The 23776-nt window shown below is 45.2% G+C and overlaps 1 protein-coding gene across 2 annotated transcripts in view; it reads left to right on the top strand.

Annotated features, from left to right (window-relative positions):
* The window catches only part of Mob3b (MOB kinase activator 3B), a 196130-nt gene extending 177134 nt beyond the window's left edge, over positions 1-18996 (top strand). Inside the window, exon 4 of one of the 2 annotated variants that reach the window (XM_087550195.1) lies at positions 13594-18996. In XM_087550195.1, the coding sequence (XP_087406321.1) occupies positions 13594-13623 (30 nt within the window). In that variant the 3' untranslated portion in view covers positions 13624-18996. 2 annotated transcript variants of the gene reach the window in all.
* The last annotated feature ends 4780 nt before the right edge of the window (positions 18997-23776 follow it).

The following is a 23776-nucleotide window of genomic DNA, read 5'->3' as shown; positions in this document are numbered from 1 at the left end:
CGAAGCGGATTTTACCATGTTTACAGATTAGGATGGGTTCACTGGGAGCTAATCCCATTGCAAATTGAGAAATACATGAAGGTCATGTTTTATTAAAATGAAGGTTTTCAGTTTGTTTTGGACTCTATGCTCCGTCTAAACCACAGTTTCTGCCCAAGGGAAGGGCCTGCTAAGAAACTACAAATTCGCAAATTACAAGCTCATTGAGGAAGAGACCCCTCCTCCACATCTCACCAGGCATACAATACAGGTCTTATTAAGCGGTGGCAGACTCATCCTGGGGCACATTCAAGGCTGCCTGGCTTCTATGAGACTCTTTGTTTTTTTCCAAGGGAGGTAAACTCTTCCTTCAGGCACCCATGACCTGAAAGTTCAGAAAACTTACAAAATGACTGATCATGGCATTTTTGAAGGTCATTAAAGTTGAGCCCATTCATTAAAACCCTCGTGCCTACAGCGACCCCACAGGGGGTGAAACCCTGCTTCCAGCCACTGCCTTTCTGGATGTTGATGGAAGGCCAGCGACAGAAACGGTGATACCCATGCCAAAAGCTGGCAGGCTCCACAAGTAAGCATTGAGCAATGCAGAAATCTGTTTCACTCCTCAAAGGATATCTTGAGCCATCTTAAGGAGTCAGTCCAGGTTGGGGCATCTTGAGCCATCTACAAGAGCCAATCCAGCCATGTGGGTGAATGCAGGGCGTGGGAGGAGGAAGCTAGACTTGTGACAGACACCAAACTGTTGTGTTCACTTTTCCTGGGGAGATGAAAACAAATGTCCAAACACCCCAGAAGGGAACCAATGTCAGATCAAAGTACCATCTCACCAAAGTCCAGCCTGCTGAGACCAGTGACTTTGCCAAATTTGCTTTCTTACGGAGTCACGGGTGAGGGGTCACTTACAGGAGTGTCTGACAAACAGCTGTATCTCTGCAAAGTCCCACACCGCCAGGGATGGCAACTTCACGGCGACTACCAGGGAGTCCTGCTTTTAGTTGAAGTGTTCCCTATGCATAGTGTAGCCCATCCAAACATCTCTTGTAGCTGGGAGAGGCATTAGGAGCTAGAATCTGAGGTAAGGGTAAGGGGCTTCTGACCTGGGTCAGTGACTTCTTTATCACCATATAGACCTGTTTTCCACTATGTTGTTCTGTCCTAGTTGCCACGTGAACTGATTTGAATGAGAATAGCCACCAAGCATCCATAGGAAGTGGCACTCTTAGGAGGAATGGCTTTGTTGGACTAAGTGAGGCTTTGTTGGAGGAAGTGTGTCACTCGGGGGTGGGCTTTGAGGTTTCAGAAGCTCAAGCCAAGACCAGGTGTCTCTCTTTCATCCTGCTCTCTGCTGATTCGGATGTTGACCTCTCAGCTCCTTCTCCTGTGCCATGTCTGCCTTCACGACACCATGATGACCGTGGGCTAAACCCCTGAGCTATAAGCCAGCCCCAGTTAAATGTTTTCCTTTACAAGGGTTGCTGTGGTCATTGTGTCTCTTCACATCAATAGAACCCTAACTTGGCATCTTGTTACAACTGGAGGGATAAACACCATACAACACTGACCTTTAGGGAAACTCTAAGGGAACTGAGTAGACAGAAAGGGGAATGGGAGAGAGCGATAAGGGATAACCACTGCGGGCAGCTTCTATGCTATGCTGGCTCATAGCGTTGCTTAGAGCAAAGATTGTGTCTGGTCGCTGTCCTGTTCTGGTCAGGGAGTAATGACACCACAGAAGGATGAGTTAGCAGGGGAAGAGCAGGGTGGGCGAATCTGCAGAGAAAGTCACGATGCTAGAAAGAATGCCCCTGTCAAACAGGGTGCTTCAGGGGTCTGTGGGGACTCTTGACACCAGAGTACGATGACACCAGAGTGCTGGCTGCTCGACTTGTTGCTGTGACAAAATACTGAACAAAGGTGACCTAAGGAAAGAAGGGTTCGTGGGGCACTCCATCGTGTAACAGAGTGGGTCAGCAGGAGTCTGAGGCAGCTGGGCACCCTGCAGTCCCCCTCCGTGAGGAAGCAGAGTGTAAGAGGTCTCCTGCTCTGAGCTGGTTTTCTTTTCATTCAGTCCAAGACCCCAACACGGAACAGTGCACCCCACAGCTCAGGTGGGTCTTCCTGCTTTAGTTAACCTAATTTAGACAGTCTAGATAATGCTCAAAGGCATGCCCAGAAGCTCTAGATAATTCTGACCTAATCTAGATCACTTTTCACAGGCGTGGTTTGTCTCCTGCGTGGTTCTCCAACCTGTTTCGTTGACATTGCAGCTATCGAACTCTGGGACCCACGTCCTCCTGACAGGAGGCACCCAGCCATGTGCTCATAACCCCGTGGTTCTGTGGGAGGGGTTCAGAAATCCGCGCCTCTTCCTTTTCCGTGAATCAGTGTAAACCAAGGGCTGACTGTGTTTACACAAAGCAACTTCTCTGTGATGTTTGTAGGGCTTGGGGAAAAGAAAAGCAGTCTGATTTTTGTATAGGTCATGAATAGCTCTCCTCCGTGGGTGGTGTGAATATGTGTTTATCTGTCCATAGGTATGTCTGTGTGGATCTGAAGGCCTGCGTGTATGTGTCCATACTCAGACCCACCTTTGCGTAGAGGAAACACCGTCCGTTTAAGTAATGTGCTAGAAACACAATTAATCAAATAAATATTGTTCTTTCAGGTCAGGGAGCTCTAGCCTGACACACTGCTATTTTTACTTTGTTTGGGTCACTCACCACCCACATCCCTAAAAGGCACCAAAAAGGACATTTTTTTAATTCTTCTGCACTGGCTGAATCTCATCCATACTTGTGAGGGTTTTGAAGGTTTTTGTTTTGTTGTGTTTGTTTTAAGCTTTATAGTCTGAGCGTTCTCCTGCCTTATTCAACAATCTCAGACTTTGGAATGCTCCCACAGGAGGGGAGCAGCCCGAGCTTTGGGGCTCTTGGAAGTAATCCCACCCCGTGGCTAGCGCAGATGCAGCGTGGCTGCCTCTCAGGCTCTACCGAGAGCGATGCTGACTGGAGCTACGGAAGGCGCGATGCCTAGGTCCGTAGCTGATGGACGCCTTTCGAAGGCAGACTTAGAAGTTTTAGACTTGTGGTCCTGAGAGCTGTGTACGTGACTATGCCAAGATGCTGACCCTCGGGTCCCCCTGCAGAGTGAAGAGACCACACACAGCGACATTGTTCTGCAGGCTGCACAGTGCAGTGTCTGGCACGGGGGTGGGTGGGTGGGAGATAGATGTGCCTGGGGCGGACATGATATGCTCGCTGTATTGTTTTGCTATCACCCCGTCCTTCTTACACCGCTTCATTCGCTGCCCACCGGTCTGCCAAGTGTTATCTGTGCAGATACGGAGATGGATGTTTGACATACACAGTGACCACCATCAGCTTCCTACTGGTTTTTCCACCACCCATCCCCTCCAAGTTCTTATGAAATGGGCACAGTCGAATTATAAAAATCCTGTGCAGAATGTTTAGGCCCCAGTCATCTGGTATTACCTGCTGCTCAGTTTGACCACAATTGAACAGAGGATTCCTGCCAGAAAGCCTGCCTGTCTGAGGGCCAGAAGGAAGATCTTTGAGCTCAAAGGAGAGAATAGCATAAATTCATAAAAGAGTTTCTGATCTCTCTCTCTCTCTCTCTCTCTCTCTCTCTCTCTCTCTCTCTCTCTCTCTCCCTCTCCCTCTCCCTCTGTCTCTCCCTCTCCCTCTCCCTCTCCCTCTCCCTCCCCCTCTCCCTCTGTCTCTCCGTTATCATGAAAACAGCCAGGTATGCCTCACCCTGCATGGGGGACAAGCAAGTTCCATGGACTTACCCATCTGTTCAGAGAAATGCTTTGGGAATCGCCGAGGGAGTTTGCCCAAGGACCAAAGTCATTTCCCCTGGTCCACATAGCTATTTGGGTTCTAGAAAGTGAGAAGAGAAACCCTCACCACAGGAAATGAAAGCTAGCCTCATTGGAGAGCTGTGGTCCCACCGCAAGGCCTCTGCCTGCATCAAGGCTGGGTGTGAATTTCCTTGGCTCCTGCATCCACAGTAGTCCAGCTTTTCCGAGGGGAACTGGCTGGGGGGTTATTTAGGATGTTTTAATTTTGCTTGTTTCCCTCCCTTAGCTTATCTTTCTTTTTCTGGGGATGTAACCATAGCCAGCAGCCTAAGGTTCAACCTGCCTCTCCCTTGACCATCATCTCTACCCACCTGAGGGAGAATCAACTTCCAGGCCACATGGTTACCAAAGAGCCACTTAAACACCTTCTCCTTCCTCAGCCCAGGATCCTCTTCTCTTCCCTGGGAGTTGCTCTGTCTGCCATCAAGGTGGGTTAGAAGCTTCAAAGACACCCAAGCAGGGCATGGATGACCTGGATTGTTCCGGGCATTCAAATCCTGAAGGAACAAGTACAGAGACCAGGCCTGTTCCAGGCTGCTCTGGTGGGAGGAATGCAGACCACGAGGTCCTTGAAGACCAGGTGCAAAGCTGCTAGCACATCAGCACAGAGAGACAGAGAGGATGTGGGGACTGCTCCTGTGTCTCTTTGGGCCTCAACTGTGTCCCCCTTGGCAATGCTGCTGAAGAAGCCAGCAGGAGCTGAGGAGTAATGTCTCTCAATCTGTGTCCACATTGGAATGGCAGCAAGGTAGTTCGATAGAGCAAGGGCTTCTGAGTCTGTCGACCTTCGTGAAGAACTGTTCTGATTCTATAGCACCCAACATCACCTCTGCCTATTGTCCGTGGTGCTTTAACACCCATGTCCCCGTGTCATCCTGTGTCAGATGCACCCTTCCCCCCATCTGTAGTCAGGAATGATCTCCCTCTGGGTAGTATGGATGAGTTCGGCACCACAGTGTCTCTTGCTGATGCCAACTAAGTACTCCTCCATTGAAACCGCCAGGTCGAAAGGGACTTGCATTGACTACAAGTAAGAGACGAGGCCACTGCAGACTTCAGGTCTACTGAGTGCAGAAGCCCAGCCTGAGGGGAGTGGGTGTGGCCAGGAGCCAGCTGCAGGGGGAAAGTGGGTCAGTCTCGGTGAGGACCTTACCTTGGCAGCTCTGGGCAATAAGGGATAGAATGGAACTCTCGTAGCAGAAATGGGAATTTTCAAGATGGTCAATGATTTTAATCTACATGCTTTGGGGACAGAGGAGGGCTAGCACATAGTAAAAGAAATGAACCGGTATAATCTGGACACGACATAGGAATTTTTGAGTCTCTAAGAAAGAGACCATCTGTCCAGTCTACCCTCTAACCAGAGGCCCCAAGTTTGACATCAGAATGGAACTCTTCCTGGTCGTGGGGTTCCATTTTGTTTTGTTATCAAGACAGGTCTCGCTATGTTCCCTGATTGTCCTAGAACTCACTGTGTAAACCAGCCTGGCCTTGTGAACACTCAGAGTTGCGCCTGCCTCTGCTGGGATGAAAGGAAGATGCTAGGACTAAAGGTGTGCACACCAATACCTACCACATGGTTCTGTGTCTCCCACAGTGGTTCAGCAGCAATGTCTCCACTGTGCTTCTGCCATAGCTCAGGCCCTTTCTCAGAACTGGAACTCCGAGGCAGAGGAGGGAAGGGGCCACAACCTGCATAGGCACCAGAAGCTGGGGATCACCACACAATAGGTGGTTTAACACTCCATGTCATTTCTGTGACTTCAAGAAGTTTGAGAGCGGCAGAGACAGGAGTATTCACCTATCCCAGGTTGCCGGCAGTTAGCTTTTCCCTTTGGATCGAGTCTAGCATTATATTACGTATATTACGGACTTCTTTGGACTTATAATGCTACCCTATTCCAAACCATGGAGTCTTTAATGGCTGCAATAGGGGCAGGGCATCTACTCCGGTCATCCAGACCCAGGTGTTCTCACACAGAACCCTCCATACCCGACATCCTTTCTGCTCTCTGTTCTTTCTCCCTAGTTGTTTTCCCTGTTGCTAATATGTCTTCCTCCTTCCTCCTCCTTGTTCCTTACAGTTAGCAGAATGTTGTGGAAATTAAAAGCAAGCGTGGGGGATGGTAAGATGCTGTTGTGTCCCTGGGGCATTTTAAACGCCACCAATGTCCTAAGCTGCATCTCCCTCGAGTGGGATGATGGGAGCAGCATAGGATATGCTTGTTTACTGTTCAAGCAACTCAGTCTGGATCGAAAGCCACGGAGAAGCTGTGTGAGCTTGGGCAAGTGGCTTCAGTTCAGAGCCAGTGTGATCTAGGTTAAGTTTTAGATGAGGTGGATGAAGACACCAGACTGATTACTGAGGACTGAAGAGGTTATTAGCCATGGATGGACAGATGGATAGACGGTGAGACGGGCAAACGCATGGCAGGGGTTCCAAGGAAAGCTGAGGCCCTAGCACTAGAGAAGGAAAGAATGGTGGGGGTCTCTGGAGAGAATCAGAACCCACAGGACAGAAAGAGAGCGAGCCCCTTATACTTTGGGAGGTGGGCACAGCAGGAGCCTGCAGCCAAGTTCTCTCATTCCCAGGCAGGAGGCAGGAAAGGGAGGTGATAGGATGGGGTACCCCTTTCATGTAAACTCACTTTCAGGGTGAGATGTCTGCTAGCTTCAAACCCACGATGTCCAGACAACTTCCAGAACAAAGAGATGATGATGGTGGTGGTGGTGATGGTGATGATGATGATGATGTTTAAATCACAGAACTCATAGAAATGTGATTGATGGATGCCAAAAATCATCTCACAGTACTATCAAGCACATAGTACTGTTTTAAAAGTTGAGATCAGACAAGGGATTGTGTAACTTATGCAAAGCTTAGGTTGTTTTCTCCCCCTACCCCCACCACCTCTCTACCCAAAAAAAAAAAAAAAAAAAAAAAAAAACAGGCAAAATTTATTGAAACATCTTTTCTAAAATTAAATGTGACCTCCCCCAGGTGTTAGTTTACCACTGCTCTTTAAACTAGAGCTCTTTTATAAAAAACAAGAAACTATGTAAGTATTAAAAGTGTTTAAAAAGTCAGAGACTATGTCAAGGACAAAAGTATCAGAAATTGAAAACACAAAACTAAACATAATTTAATTTACCCAGCTAAGGCTGGAGAGATGGCTCAGTGGTTAAGAGCACTGTTCTTTCAGAGGTCGTGAGTTCAAATCCCAGCAACCACACAGTGGCTTGCAACCATCTGTAATGAGATTTGATGCCCTCTTCTGGTGTGTCTGAAGACAGTGACAGTGTAGTCATATATAATTATAGGTACATTATTATATAATAAATAAATCTTCAAAAGAAAGAGAGAAAATTTACCCAGCTATAACTCGCATTAGACATAAATTGTATTTATAACTGCCTCAAACCATCTATACTGTGTAAGACTTGGAACTATATCCTTCATCTCACAACAGCATACACTAAGGTATACACAATACACCATTTAGATGGAGGCTAACTGTATGATGAATTCCAGCACTAGCCCAGCAATGGGGACCCAGAACGGAGTGAATGATGCTTTCGGGGAGTCATGTGAACTGTGGGAATTCGCCAGGCATAGAAGAAATGGTGACATTTATAGGGTAGAATAAATGGCCAGGGAGAAACTCCAAGGCACCAAGCTTGTGGAGACCTGGGGAAGCAGATCGGCACGGCTGTCTGTAAGGTGCAGCCTGTGCACAGGTGGTGGGACCTGCCATGACCAGCTTCCTCTGCCAGGTGGCAGAATGTGGATGTTGGTTGCTGGCTGTGGAGAATGAGGCTCACCCAAGTGACAGATCCAAAGCCTACCTTTATTTCTTCCATGGGAAGAAATGGTTCCTGTCAGAAAGAACTGTAGGGATAGAAATGGAGAAGAACCTGAGGAAAAGAAGGTCCAGGGACAGGCCCCAAGTTGGGATCTGCCTCAAGGGGAGGCCCCAAGGCCTGACACCATGACTGAGGCTATGGGGTGTTCACAAAAAGGGACCTATCATGACTGCTCTCAGAAAGACCCAAAAAGCAGCTGAGTGAGTCAGACCCAGATATTTGTACCCAACCAATGGACAGAAGCTGCCGACCCCTGTATTTAAATTATGGGAAAGTTGGAGGAAGCTGAGGAGGAGGGCAGTCCTGTAGGAGGACCAGCAGTCTCAATTAACCTGGACCCCTGAGATCTGTCAGACACTGGATCACTAACTAGGCAGCACATACCAGCTGAGGTGAGGGCCTCTAACACATATACAGCAGGGGACTCCCGGGTCTGGGTTCATAGAGATGATGCACCTAACCCTCAAGAGACTGGAGGCCCCAGGAAGTCTAGTGGTCTGGTGGGGTGGGGACATACTTGTGGAGACAGGGGTGGAGGGTGTCAGGGGGGACGTATGGGGTGTGGAACAGTCGGAGGATAGACTAAGAGGGAAATAAAATCTGGAGTGTAATAAATAAATAAATAAATAAATAAATCGTTTTTAAAAATATTTTTAATGTTCTAAGCATTATTACAAAACTGTTAGTAGATTCCCTGCCCTTCACATCCCCCATCCCCTGGTCCTCTCTTTAACTTCTCCCCCAGTCCCTTTCCTGTGTCCTTTACCTTCCCATCAACCTTCCCAATATTTTTACCCACTCTTGGTCTCTCTTCTAACCATTTAGACTTAATCTGTGTCACACACACACACGTTTATACATTACAGGCTAAGATCTGCATGTAGGAGAGAACATGGGGCTTTTGTCTTTCTGACATCTTGTCAGAAACTTTTAAGAGGTCTCCCCTGCAGAAATCACCCTAAGCGTTCTTCAGGTTTTGGTAACCTGACTTATACATATTACATTCCACTCTGTGAGAAAGACACTGAGCCTGCTCCCCTTGAGGAAGGAATGAAGGAATGAATGGTTTTGGGTAAACTAGATTAGCCTTCAGGAGGGTTCAGTGAGGAAAAGTGTGATGTGAGAAAAATCTCTTTAAATGGTTTGATGGCGCCACCAAGTGGCAAAGAAGTAGAATACAGCCTTGGAGCGCCCCCCCCCCCCGCCGTGTGTGTGTGTGTGTGTGTGTGTGTGTGTGTGTGTGTGTGTGTGTGTGTGTGTGTGTGTGTGTTAAATTCTCTCATCCTTACCTCAGTTTTCCCTTCCTCCTCTCCTCCCAACCCCCACCCCCACCCTCCAGCCTCCCCTCTCCCTTCAGAAAAGGCAGGCCTCCCAGCGATATCAGGGAAACATGGCATATCAGCGCAATAAGACCAGACACATCCCCTCATTCAGGCTGGATGGGGAACCCAGTCAGAGGAAAAGAGGGCCTGTGCCTGGCATGCGTGTGGACGTCAGAGGACAACTTGAGCGAGTCAGTTCTCTCCTCCACTAATGTGAGTCCTGACCACAACGTTTTTCAGGGGTGGCAGCACTCTAACCTGTGAGCCGTCTTACCAGGCCATACCTATACATTTTCAAAGGTTAGATCCAAGAACAGTGACCTTCAGTTTGTGGGCTGTCATTAAAAACATGTTTCCTTGTAGGAATTAAAGATGCATCTCAGAAACAGTTTTTCTTCTGCCTGTTGGGGCTCATACCGTGGTGCAGAAAGCCCCACTACTAACTCCTCACAGCCTAACTCAGGCACTTTGGATGTGTTCTCTCTCTCTCTCTCTCTCTCTCTCTCTCTCTCTCTCTCTCTCTCTCTCTCTCTCTCTCTCCCCCCCCACTCTTCAAAAAAAAAAAAAAACAAACAAAAAAACACTCTTCTGTGTTAAGCTTAACTGTCCTAACGCTTTTCTCTGTGTCAACTAATAACTCAAATTGATATCAGCCTAGCTGAATCAAGCAGTTTTGAAAACTCAGGAATTACCTGCAACCATTTATAATTAATATATAAGTCAATGCATTCCCAAGTTATCACTCAAGAGCCTATCTATTCCTGATTCAGAGGTTTTCAGCTACAGCCCATGCCATGTGGAAAGCCCTGGTCTTCACAGTCACATGGGCTTGCTTGGATCCCACACCTGCCCCTCTCCGTGTGGCTTTAGTGAGTCACCCTTCTTTTTCCAACCTCCCCCATTTCCGGTACGGTTCCGTACAGTTCCGGTACAGTTCTGGTACGGTTCCGGTACAGTTCTGGTACAGTTCCGTATGGTTCCGGTACAGTTCCGGTACGGTTCGGTACAGTTCCGGTACAGTTCCTATACAGTTCCGGTACAGTGCACATTCATCTCTCAGGGCTGCAGCCAGGGGTTGCGGGCCGCTCCTGCAGAGCAGCACGTAAGAGCAGGGGAGACCTCGGCCTCTTACAACCTCTCTCTGCTCAGGCTGTCGTTCACCTCATAGAAACCAGTTTAGCTCCGAGACTAGACTCTTGCCGGACAGTTGTGGTTCCCTCTCAGAGTTCTATGTACACAATGACACAGCTGCCCAATGCACTGAGCCCTCGGTGGGCTATTATCTAAAGTCCCTTCCTTTCTTTCAGAGCACTGATCCATTGCACATAGTCGATTTAGAGTTAATTATAAACCTGAAGTCCTGTTTAGCCTCTTCCTCTCAAATACACAATCTGTTGTCAAGCATTAACTCAGAATACAAGGACCTTTTAGTTTTTGATCTTCATGTCCTTGCTTCTTTAAACCCCAGGGTAACCTCAGTCGCCACTCCCACCCACCCCCCACCCACCCCCCAGATATTGGGATTACAGTTGTTGTACCACTGTGCTCAGTTCACAGGAACCACTGGAAACTTGAGGTGGGAACAGTAGGTTTCTCTTGTGTTTGCTGTGGTTATTTCCTCTCCTCGCAGAAGGTGCACGGTTCTTTCTGATTTGTCTTTGCTGACCACACCTTGCTACAGTCAAGAGTGTTCTGCTCCTGCATAGCAACATCCCTCTACCTCTACATTTCAGATCCATGTCAGAGTGGATATTAACAGAAAACTCTTCCCAAACCACTTCCTGCCAGCAAGGGGTGACTGATGTCATGTCCATGTTTCTGAAACCACATCTATAGAAAAGGATCAGAGAAGGGAATTAAGATGTGCTAAGTCTATGCATATAGTAATGTATTTAACCTTCCCTTGATCCACTCAGTAACACAGTACATTGTACAGATGACGAGACCGAGAACCCATGTGTTACTTGATTACGCAAACACATATTGACCCTGATTATCAGGCACTGGGGATGCAAGGACAAACAGCCAGCAGAGCCCATAGGATCTTGCCTGGGATGATCCAAAGAGCAGAAATGAAAGGCTTTTCCGTAGGCATAGTGTTACTCTAAGTCTACCCTTCTATTATTCAAATGCTGGTTCCCCAATCCTACTATCTGACATTCTAGACACAGCATTGTAAGGCTTAAGAGTCTCCTGTCTCATGTTTGTGTAAACAAGGATCACTATTTAGTCTCTGCCTTGCCAATGAAATCTGGAAAGGCCAATGGCTAGTCAATAGAAAGAATAGGACAGCACATCAGCCAGCCAGAGGAGGAGGGAGAGAAAGAGAGGATTCAACATGAGGAAGAGTTCCAGAGAGACATCAAGGCAAAATGCACCTGAAGCCCAGACAACTAGACCATTACAAAAATGCCAGTTTCTCAGGCATTTTGGCTGAGGTAGCCAGATTCGATTAGAGGATTAGAATGGACTTATAATACCTAGTTATTGTACTTCAAGGTGAAAATAAATCTCAGTCTCTCTGTGTCATTATTACTAGCTAGGATTTTTTTTTAAAAAGGCGCTGTAATTATTGACTACATACGTTTATATTAAAATTACCATTGTACCTTTGACCGGTGAAGAGGGGTTCTGTGGCTGTTCAAGGGGGGAAGAGTGGGATATATCCTGTGATGGAGTTAGAGAAAAAATGTCCCCCAAAACAGACATTTTACCTAAGACGTGATGCTCTTCATGTGAGTGAATAGCAAGGGAGAGAAGTGAGATTGCAATATGTCTGACCTTGTTTCACTAGACCAGGTCTTTGTTGGCAAATTTGTTTGCAGTAATGTTATCATTTCGGCATGCGATCCACCACGTTTCTTCCTCCCTAAAGACCCTAGGTACCTGAGAACATCGGGCCCCACCTCCTCGTATGTAGTTCACACAGTAAGGCAAGTGAACAATCACGAGGAGCTCAGCAGATGCATTTGTATACTGACTAATGCACTAGGGAGCTCCCCTGTTTAGCACGGAATGAGAGAGTACCTAGATCACATACCGTGTTCTTCCTTTAACCCGCACAGTCTGTATGGTTTTCGAACAGCCACACTAACTCCTTTGACTCAGATGTTTGCCGTTTGGTTGTCTGGGATGATCCAGGGCAGCATTCAAGAGGTACGGCAGCTGCAGTCAGTTCTGAGGCAAATGGAACTCAGAAGCCGCTTACTCACCTAATTAAAATTACTTAGTCTCGTCTTCCCCAAGTGCTGACAAGCTCAAGGCTCTTACTCCGCCTGCAGCCCACGCTGTTCTTAACGATGAAAAGAACTCCCTTGCACCAGCGTTGTGGGAAATATGGGGCGTATAAGGATGAAAGCCCCCATAGAGATGCAATGAGTGTTAATTTCTTCCTGGCACTCAGTGATTCTCAATCTAGCGGGAAAGCCTCCTCCAACAAATCCACATGCCCTGATTCTTCCCAAACAGTCCCACCAACTGGTGCAGAGCATTCAAGCACGTTAGCCTATGGGAGCTGTTATCGAAACTACCACACACCCAGAACCAGTACACCCTAAACAAAGTCAAGAGTGCACAGGTGAAAGGCATGGCCACCTCCACAGGTGAATATGAGGTCTTCCAGGCAAATGGATGTCATCATGTCTGAACTGGAAAGATAAGTGGCAGTTAGCCAGGTAAGGAGGGTAGAGATGGGACTGGGTGAGAATAGGCCAGCCTGTGCAGAGTCTCAAAGGAAGGGAAAGGATGGCCCGTTTGTGAGCCCTGCATTCCCTTAAGAGCCGGGAAAGTAGTGCGCATAGGTAGATTGCAGGCCACACTCCCGTGTTTCTTCCTCTTCCTTAATTTCTCTCTGACTTGTACATGATCACATTCTTCATTTTTTCCCCATCTTTGAGTCCAGTGGGAGATGTTTATGAAAATAGCAACCCAAAACCCTTATCATACCAGTTGGCAAGTGATGCTTGACCTCCAAAAAATCCACGTGCCCTGATTCTTCCCAAACAGTCCCACCAACTGGGACAGAGCATTCAAGCACATTAGCCTATGGGAGCCATTATCATTTGAAACCACCACACAACCAGAACCAGTACACCCTAAACAAAGACACGGAGAGACAACTGGAAGGGGTGGGGATGAACACTGGAGGTCATTCTTCATGACCTCCTGAGAGGAGGGCCGTTATTTAATGCCAAATGTTCAGTGTCTCCAGATCTTGCCCTCTCCTCCCTTCTTACCTCCCCACCCCGAAAAAGCAAGTAGCTTGGATTCTTGGTAAGAGGGGAAAGTATTTTAGACAATTCAAGAGAAAGTCGGTGAGAAGGAGAATGAGAGGGAGGATGGAGGGGGAGGGGGAAGAGAGAGAGAGAGAGAGAGAGAGAGAGAGAGAGAGAGAGAGAGTGTCTTAGCTAGCTCAAGCCTACAGACCAAATGGAATATGTTCTCATGGCCCAGGCAAATGTCCCCAGTGTGTTTCCACCATTGCCCTACTCATTGTCCCCTAACGGCCCTTCTCTTCTTGCTTTCCAGAAAGAGATGACAACCAGGATGTGTCACTAACACTCCACCCCATCTTCTGGAAGGAAGGAACACTGTTTCTCCCAGGAGTCCCCATGGGACAGAAAGTGGTCCTCTGTGAATGAAATGATCCCGGAGCAGGAAAGCTGCAGCCCCACAAGGACTTCTGAAAGACGTTCCTTACCTACTTCACGTGCTCTTAACCCTCTAAGTGCTGCTAGCCAGGACCTGTGGGCCATACAGACCACAGCATGAAGGACCAGCCTTAACCCCTTGGGCCAAGGACAGTGCAGGAGAGGTTGCTGCACTTCCGCCCACATCACACTTCTGCCCGTGACCGGTCCTCTAGGCTTTACTGGAATTCAGGTTTTGAGACTGAGGGGTTTTGTTGTGGTGGTTCTTTTCCATTTATGTCTTGTCAGACTTCTGGACTAACTTCTCTGTCACTTATTTTTCTAAGTTCTAGGCACACGCGTACCATATAGACAGTACGTTTCCTATCCCATCTCTCCTCGACTCCCTGCAGGCTCCATAACCTTATATGGAGCTTGGAGCTGGGGAAAGGCCACAGTTCTTCTGGTAGCATCCGTGCCATTTCCCTCATGGGCAGTTTCACCAGAAACCGCTGACTCGATGGGTGACATGATCTGTGTCCCTGGACAGGCCATTCACATGCTAACCTTTGGAAAGAGTCTGGTGACTGGAAATAAAGCTGGTGTGTTATCAGTTTACCCTAGTTGGAATGCATTTGTTGTAGCCACAGTCATTTCTAGATGCTTCCATTTAAGATGTGCTTTCCCATTCCCCAGAAGAGAGGAAATGGTTTTAAAATGACCAGTAAGGTCCTTGAGCCAGATTAGTGCAGTGTTTGTTCTTTATTGAGGGCTAGTGAGTCCCGGCTGATCCTACATATTATATTATGGAGGTTTCAGCAATAAGACAGCAGACAGTTGGTACGTGTATATTAAATACCCTTGACTTACATACAGCCTTCCCAACTTGTCCCCAGAGATTCTGAACCCAGCTGGTATTTCTTCTCTTCTCTACTTTCCTCTCCTTCCCAGTCTTCCCATTCTTTCATGTGTGTTCTCTCATCTGTGCGCACCTCTCTCTCTCTCTCTCTCTCTCTCTCTCTCTCTCTCTCTCTCTTATTGTCCCTCCATCTCCTATGCTATATGACACAGAATTCATTTCAGTCCGGCGGTCTTCCTTCAATCCATTCAATCTGTCCCTTCCAACCCCCAGAATAACCATCAGATGCTACGCTGTCTCCTGCCTTTGGAGGTCCTAGTAAACGAATCACTGCCTTCTCTGATTTCTTCACAGAGCTGGTTCTGACAGCTTGACTAAGAAGTACCCATACTTCCCCTGATATTTGATTTTAATAAAGTATCCTGGTGGAGGGAAGTAGATATGAATGTATTCTTGCAGTTGGTGTAATAACAAAAGCCGACTAAGTTAGTCTGATCTTATTTAGTCTATATAATGTGTTAAAGCCACTCGCAGCCACCACAAAAGCCTAGAAAACATGACTTCATTTATGTAAATGAAGAAGCTGACCGTATGGACTCGGTGGCATGACAGATGCAGAACAGCCCTTACGTCCTGTCTCGTAGACGTTGTCTTCTGAAGCCCAACACAACCACTGCTATATTATTGACTTGTTCCAACCTACTGGGATGTTTTTCTTTTCTCCCTAAGTAACTTTAAGAGGCCAAGATAGGCAATGTTGTTGTTTTGTTTTGTTTTGTTTTTTGTCAATATCAGTTTGGGCTAAAAGCATTCTCTGGCTGCCCTAAAGGTCCAGAGGAAAAGGAGCCCTGAATTCCTGACCCAGGCAATACATAATACCACACATGGGTGTGCAGAATGGTGGGCTGAGAAATGTCAGCCCAGTCCGCTTAGCCTCGGGGAGTCTCTGCAGCCTTGTACCTTGAATGACTGCAGGACTCACGCAGTAGAAAGTAGAGTATGCTCCTGCATTTCAGTGATGCTTAGTCAAAGAGGAAGCCTGATTGAAGACATTTGTCATTTCTGAAGTTATTTTCTGTCCATTGCTTGGGTGTGTGAAATCTCCGTCTAACTTAAAACATCCAAAAATATTTTTTTTTAAGTCTTGGAATGATCTTCTTTGGCTTTTATTGCTACTTGCACTAATCAGCTCTTCGGGTAAAATCTAGCCAACTGCTCTGATTTTTTCAAGTATGAGGTGTTCATAGTCATATAGAACTTTGTTTGGCAAATTCTAAAAAAAAAGTCTTCATGACTGTCCGTAAGCCTTTGGCCTGCCCTGCTCTCCCATGCATCTGTAGTGGGAATGGAAGACCCTTGTAGCCCCTAGGACGGCTCCAAGCCTAGTTCTGTCTCCTAACCTTGTCTAACATTTATCTTAATTGGGGGGAAATTAAAAGTTGAAAGATCACCACGAGCACCCTATGTCCATGAGTGTACCAAGTGTTAGCATATTGCCTCGATTTCCTTCTTACTGTAAATGCACTCATTGCTGAACCATCAAAAATATAATAAATTACAGTCATCATAAAGTTTTAAAATGCTTTCTCATACTCCTCCTGTTAGTAATATATATATATATATAGTATATATATATATATATATATATATATATATATATATATAGTAATATCCTATCCATCTTCAGTGTCTCCAACTACAGGGGCCTGACCATTAGCAAAGTGCATATTTGGTAGACAATCCATGGTTCAAATTCTGCCTCAAAAAATTCTTTATAGTTGATATTTTTTAAAAAAAAAATCTAGCTATAATCACAAACTAACTGCACATTGCATTTAATTGTCTTCCATTAATGTATTATCATCTCCTCTCTCTCTCTCTCTCTCTCTCTCTCTCTCTCTCTCTCTCTCTCTCTCTGTGTGTGTGTGTGTGTGTGTGTGTGTGTGTGTGTGTGTGTGTGTGTGTGTGTGTTCTGTCTTTCATGACTGGCATTACTAAACAATGCATGCTGGTTTGAATATGGAACATGCCCACGTTCTGAAAGATTATTTTGTGCTCATTTCCTCATTGTGAGATGTAGGTTAAACAGGTCAAGGGTAAGAATGTTCAGCGTGGATACACCTCCCTTGCATCATGTAAGAAAGTGTGAACATCTAAATGAAGATGAATCAGTGCATCCAAGGGTTATCTGTCTGAACCAATCAAGTTCCACAATTCATTGTTAAGCTCTGAGATTCAGTGCACACACCATGTATAGAATATGTGGTTCAATGTGCATACTTCACTTCTTAATGTCATCAGAGTCCACAATACCCAATATTAAATCCTTTGCTGTGAAAGGAATAGCAGTGTGACAGGGTCAGACCCTTCCACATAAAAGGAAAAGGAAGCCAGAATTTTTCACTTGCAAACAATACCTAAGCATGCTGACTCATGGAAATGTGTATGAGCCTACAGCCAGAGGTAAAATGTATACATGTATGTGTGTGCACGTGTGCTCGTGTTGGTTTTTTCCCCTTATTGACTTCTCATTCAGACTCATGCTTTATTCATTGAGCTCAGCTCATATGTTATGATGTAGTATCTCTTTACATAGCCCTGGGTATCCCAAAACTCCCTTTGTAGACAAGGCTGGCCTTGAACTCACAGAGATCCTTCTGCCTCTACTTCCGAGTGTTGGAATTAAAAGCATGTGCCACCATGTCCAACTGCTCGTATATTCTTGTTGAGGGTGACTACCAATTATTTTGGGGATGTGAAACACAAGTCTGGGCATACTCTGAGATCACAAGCATATGTTTTTATCCTAATAGATACTTATATCAACCATCTCATAAGATATTTCCTACCTTCCCTCTCAAGTAAAGGTATGAACTTGGGATGCACTCTGGAAACAGAACATTAGTCCTTACACTTCTGTTTCCCAAGACAATCCAGAGCACCTCATCCAGGCTTCCCTTAACCTCTGGCTCTTTTCTGTTCAGCCAGTGGAAATAATGAAAAGGATATATTAAATTACTGATCTAGAATCTTTTTCTGCTTCTTCAACTGTTGATCTTCTCTTCCCTAAATGTTTTCTATTTCTTTTCTCAACTAGGATGAATGGACCGAGCTTCAGAGCTTTCTAATTTATTCTTCCCATCTCCCAACCATAGCATCGCCATTCCTAGTAGAACCTATTCTTTTGTGGATATTCAGGCTCAGAAGTTTCACAGACTTCACAGCCTTTGAAACCCAACCCAACCCATCCAACCCAAGCCAAATAGTCCTTCTGGGCTCCAGGCTTTGTCTAATGCCATGTTATTTAGGAAGATCCAGACACTATACAGTGGTAGCACATGCTTAATAATGAGAGCTTCATTTGCATGTTAGTGAAATATCTGAAGCCTAAACCCGTGGTCCTTCAGAATCATCCCAATAGTGTCATCATCCCCTCAGAAGTTTTACCATTCTACAATTAAACATTTCTCTGATTGAGCTGGGAACTCCAGAGTCCTCCCTCTGTCTGTGTTACAGACATTGCACACTGTGAATCTGATGGGTTATCTCAAGCCTTCTCCAAACCCTGATATGTTTTTGCTAGCCTCGCTGTAAGAGAAATCTTTAGGTTTTCTTGCTTGTTTCTTATTTATTTCTTGCTTATTTCTTGCTTATTTCTTGACCATATGGAAATCTTTGACTAGGCTATTTTGACCTTTCTAATTTTTCTTCTTACTTTTAACAACCCTCATCACAACACACTGTTTGGGTTTTGTTGAAATTTGATTTATTCCAGCCCATTTCCTCAATCAATGATCATTGATGGAAGCACATCACTTCCAATAGTCCCTTAGCCTAAAGGATACCACACTAAAGGAAAACACACACACACACACACACACACACACACACACACACACACACACACCATGTCTTCAAAAAATGGCAGAGGTATCATTTGGATAATTGTCATTATCATTTGGATAAGGTGTCATTCTGGTCTGATTATTTTGGCTTTAAAGAAACTAGTGATTCCTGTCTAGAATTAGTCAAAGTATATTTTGGAAGTAATGTTTTTTTCCTGGCTTTAAAAATGTTTATAAAAAAAACTTTTATAACAAGCTATTTTCCTCCGGATGAATTAAATATGGGTAAAAAATTTTTCAATGATATGTAAAGGTTTGTGTAACATAGAGGATGAGTCATTCCTAAAGAAGCAAGCTGCTCTACTAGCTTCTAGTGTTCTGCTTTCAAATTTTTCCTGTCTCTTTTTAAATACATCTGAAAACTGTTAACTATATTTTTGTTCCACTTGTGATTCACTTGAGGGTTTGACTGTAAGAAAGCAGACTAACATAATTAAATCAATTAAAAGAGCTAGATAAATCTAAGGAATATTTATGAAATAAATTTCTGTGTGAGTTTAAGAATTCAAAGGTCATGAATAAAAGCTACATAACCATCTTTTGGTCTGTCTTCTTTGCATGCCTAAGTTAATAGGCAGGTGGTCACCTTGCAGTATTCCTGGAAGGGGTCAAAAAAGGAAAATTGTTGGTTTTAGAGAAGCTAGTTCAAAAATGTTTGAAAGCACACATGAACACATTCACATTTCAACTGGCCTTTCAGGTTAGTTCCAGTTCAAGGGTCTCTGGGACCTTTCTAAAGTGCATAGTGTCTTCAGTGTTCGGGACTTACATTCACACTCTAGGGGGCAACCGAGTGCAAGAGCAATGGACTGTGTATTCCGGGAGTCTCTTGGACAGCCCCGGCCAACAATTCAAAAGAGGTTTCCTTAGGTTGTCTTTGGCTCTTGAAGGGCACACCTTCAGCCTCGATGAGAAAGCTTATTTAAGCTATGTGTGCATTTACACACAGAACTGTGTGGATCATCAGGACATACACATATACATGTTAGTTTTAAAACGCTAAGATAAAAGCTATTTGCCAGATTCATACATGGTGGTTAATAGTATGATTCCTTGTGGCTTTTTCAGACATTCTTACCTTTTTCCCCACCTCCCTCCACTATATTTACTTCCACCTCCTTCTGTATTTACTTCCCTTCCTTTCCCTAAAGATTCCCCCTCTCCGCCCCCCTATCAGTCCACTGCTATCCCCCTCTTTATTGCTCCTCACCCCCTTATCCAGGCACTGGTCCCATTTTACTTTCCTGGTTTCTTGTGCTTCATTTCAAGACCAGTGTGGGATATAAGAGACATTATTATAAAGAAAGGGAGGTGTAAGAAAGAGATTGTTGTGGTCCATTTTTGATAGGATGTGTGTTAGAGTTCATCAAAGGTAGGCAAGCAGAAGGCACTGGCCCCTCCCTCTCCTAGCTGGCACCTAGCACCTGCATGTCTCAGGGACGCTGGGATTTAGAAATTTCCACGTGACTGAGCCCAGAATAGGAAAATGGGGGTGGCAGCCTCAAGTTCTAAATTGTTCAATGAATGCGGCTTTGTGTCCTAGGCCAATAAGATGAGGAGTTTGGGAAGGAGGCAACTTCTGGCCTACAGGAGAAGAGAAAAGAAACTTCTCTTAGTCATAGGATTTTATTTTTCTTATAAACTCAATTAGGACTGGCTTACAAGTTCAGAGGGTCAGTCCATTATCATCAAAGCAGGAAGCATGGCAGTGTGTGGGCAGACACTGCACTAGAGAAAGAGCTGAGAGTTCTACATCTTAGACTAAACGCAGCCAGGAAAAGACTGGCGTCCTCAGGCAGCCAGGAGGAAGCTCAGTAGATTTTAGATTGTAATTTTTTTTTCTTTTCTTTTTTTCAGAGCTGGGGATCGAACCCAGGGCCTTGCGCTTGCTAGGCAAGCACTCTACCTCTGAGCTAAATCCCCAACCCAGATTTTAAATTCTACTGCCTGGCTCCAGATCAGTAGACCACAGGCCATGTTTCACTTGTTTTCTATCCTAGTGTCCCTTTCTCCAGAATTATATAGCAAAACCTGCTTCGTTTTCACTAGTCTTTTGAATTTGTTGTTACCTTATTTCCAACAGAGGAAAGAATAAAGGAAAGGTAAAGACAGACAAGAGACTATTTTGCCTCTTTTCTCAGTAGTCTTGGGAAATTTATAGATTTCTGTGGTGGTTTGAGAGGAAACTGTCCCCATTGGCTCACAAGAAGTAGCATTAGGAAGTGAGCCCCTTTTTGGAGTAGGTGTAGCCTTGTTGGAGAAGCCTGCCAGGCTTACAGGAATCAGAAGCTTAACCCAGGCCTAGTGGGATTAATGGCTCTCCCTGCAGATCCGGATGCAGGTCTCTAAGCTCCTTCTCCAGAACCATGTCTTCTTACACCCTGCCATGCTTGCTGCTGTGAGAACAATGGACTAGAGCTATGAACTGTAAAGCCACACCTGTTAAATATTTTTTTTATAAGTGTTGCTGAGGACATGGTGTCTCTTCGAAGCGATAAAAATCACAACTAAGGCAGTTTTCATAGTGTGTCTGGAATTCCAAGAGCCAGTGAGAATTTTTAAAGTATATGTAGAAGAGGTTCCAGAATCAGCTTTGTGACTTTCATTCTCTCTCCTGTCCTCCAATTCCAATTTCCCAGTTTATCCCCGACTTCATAGCAGACCATCTGCTGCACCCTCTCCTTCCTCTCTGCCTGCATCCCCAGAGGACCAGCGTCCCTCCCCTGCCCCATCCATGTGTCTCAGCTGAGGATTCCAGAAAGCACTCCCTGGAAACCTGCTGGATACACTCACCATAGAACCACTCTCCCTCCTGACCTCCAGTTCTAATTCCCCAGTCTAATCCATTCCCTTATATTAGATCACCTGCTGTACCGTCTCCTTCCTCTCTGTCACCATTCCCAGGTTACTACCCACAACATCTTGGCACACCCAGATTTCCTCCTTCCTCACCATCCTGGCATCATCCCCACTTAGCTCATCCCCATTCCTTCCTACCAGTTTCCAAGCCTAGAAACACTTTCTACCTGAAATCCCTAGTGACCACACATGGCAGGGGCTCAGAAGCATTCCCTACCAAGAAACCCACAGCTACCACATCCTCTTAAGATCCAGAGAGAACTAAAGAGGCCACAAAACAGGAAACTAACTCAGCAAAGACAAAATCAGATGTCAACATCTACAATGGTCATCATCTCAAACCCAGATGCCTACATACCAGTGTTAAAACACAGTCAATCACAGCCAGGACAATTTGCCCCAACTAGGACCCAGCAACCCTACAGGAAGGCTGTGAGCAAAGCAGCATAGCTGGAACACAAGACAAGCACTGCAAAGTGGCTATTTTGAATAGGCTCAAGGACCTTACAGAGGACATGACTGAACCCAATAATGAAATATATGAAAATACAGTAAAATGAAATGGAAAAAAAAGTTTAAGACATGAAAGTAGAAATGGGCTGCCTGGAAGTGAATGATACCGTCCCACAGTTCCATGCACCCAAATCCCGTGGGGGAAGAGAGCAGACCACCCAGGAGTGCAGACATCCCGAGGCCGCAGGACAGACTGCCACCTCTGCACACCTTGGTCCACATCCCTGGTCCAAGGGGAAACTGGGACACAGGGACATAGGAACAGACAGCTGCCGGTACCCTCGGTTCTGGTCTGCACCCATGACCAAACTGATCTGGGCAAACAACTCCCTGCACCCAAATCCTGTGTGGGAGAAAGCTGGACCCTCAGAAGTGTGGGTGCTCCTGAGAAGTCAGGGGAGAATACCCTCTGCCCATAGTCCAGACCTAAGAGAGAATCGCATAGTGCCAACTGTGCCCAAGGGGTGCAAGGACCTACACAAGCAATCAGGGGCAGGACCCTTTGATTCCTGCCCATGCCTAGAGCTGGAAGATAGTCTCCAGGAGCACCAACACAGCTGAGAGCAGAGCACCTGCTCTCAGGAAAGGCTGAAAGAAAACAGAAAAACAGTTCTACAGGAGTGCTGAAACAGAGGCCTACAGCAGGGCCAAGTCACTCCCAGAAACAGCAAGACAAGCAAACACCAGAGATGGCTAGAGGCAAGCACAGGAACATAATCAACAGAAACCAAGACTACTTGGCATCATCAGAGCCCAGTTCTTCCACCAAAGAAAATACTGGATGTCCAAACACAACAGAAGAGCAAGATTTAGATTTGAAATCACATTTTTTGGGTAATGATGAAGAACTTTAAGAAAGATGTAAAGAACTCCCTTAGAGAAATGCAGGAAAGCACAAGTAAACAAGTAGAAGCCCATAGAGAGGAAACACAAAAATCACTGAAAGAATTACAGAAAAACACAACCAAACAGGTGAAGGAATTGAAAATGGAAATAGAAACAATAAAGAAAGCACAAAGGGAGACAATCCTGGATATAGAAAACCAAAGGAAGAGACAAGGAGCTGTAGACACAAGCATCACCAACAGAATACAAGAGATAGAAGAGAGATTCTCAGGGGTAGAAGATAACATAGAAAACACTGACACAACAGTCAAAGATAATGTAAAATGCAAAAAAGCTCCTAGCCCAAAACATACAGGAAATCCAGGACACAATGAAAAGATCAAACCTAAGGATAATAGGTATAGAAAAAAGTGAAGACTCCCAACTTAAGGGGCCAGTAAAAATATTCAACAAAATTATAGAAGAAAACATCCCTAATCTAAAGAAAGAGATGCCCATAAACATACAAGAAGTCTACAGAACTCCAAATAGATTGGACTAGAAGAGAAATTCCTCCCCTCACATAATAGTTAAAACACCAAATGCACAAAACAAAGAAAGAATATTAAAAGTAGTAAGGGAAAAAGTTCAAGTAACATATAAAGGCAGACCTATAAGAATTACACCAGACTTCTCACCAGAGACTATGAAAGCCAGAAGATCCTGGACAGATGTCATACAGACCCTAAGAGAACACAAATGCCAGCCCAAGTTACTGTATCCAGCAAAACTTTCAATTAACATAGATGGAGAAACCAAGATATTCCATGACAAAACCAAATTTATGCAATATCTTTCTACAAATCCAGCCCTAAAAAGGATAATAGACGGAAAACTCCCACACGAGGAGAGAAACTACACTGTACAGAAAGCAAGAATATAATTTCTTTGCAATGAAACCAAAAGAGAGACGAAAAAACATAATTCCACCTTTAACAACGAAAATAACAGGAAGCGACAATCACTATTCCTTAATATCTCTCAACATCAACGGACTCAATTCCTCAATAAAAAGACACGGACTAATAGACTGGATATGTAAAGAGGACCCAGCATTTTGC

This window comes from Rattus norvegicus, chromosome 5, assembly GCF_021556685.1.
Source record: "Rattus norvegicus strain SHRSP/BbbUtx chromosome 5, alternate assembly SHRSP_T2T, whole genome shotgun sequence".
Taxonomy (NCBI): domain Eukaryota; kingdom Metazoa; phylum Chordata; class Mammalia; order Rodentia; family Muridae; genus Rattus; species Rattus norvegicus.
Note: the sequence above shows the minus strand (reverse complement) of the source record. Positions and strands in the feature narration are given on the sequence as shown.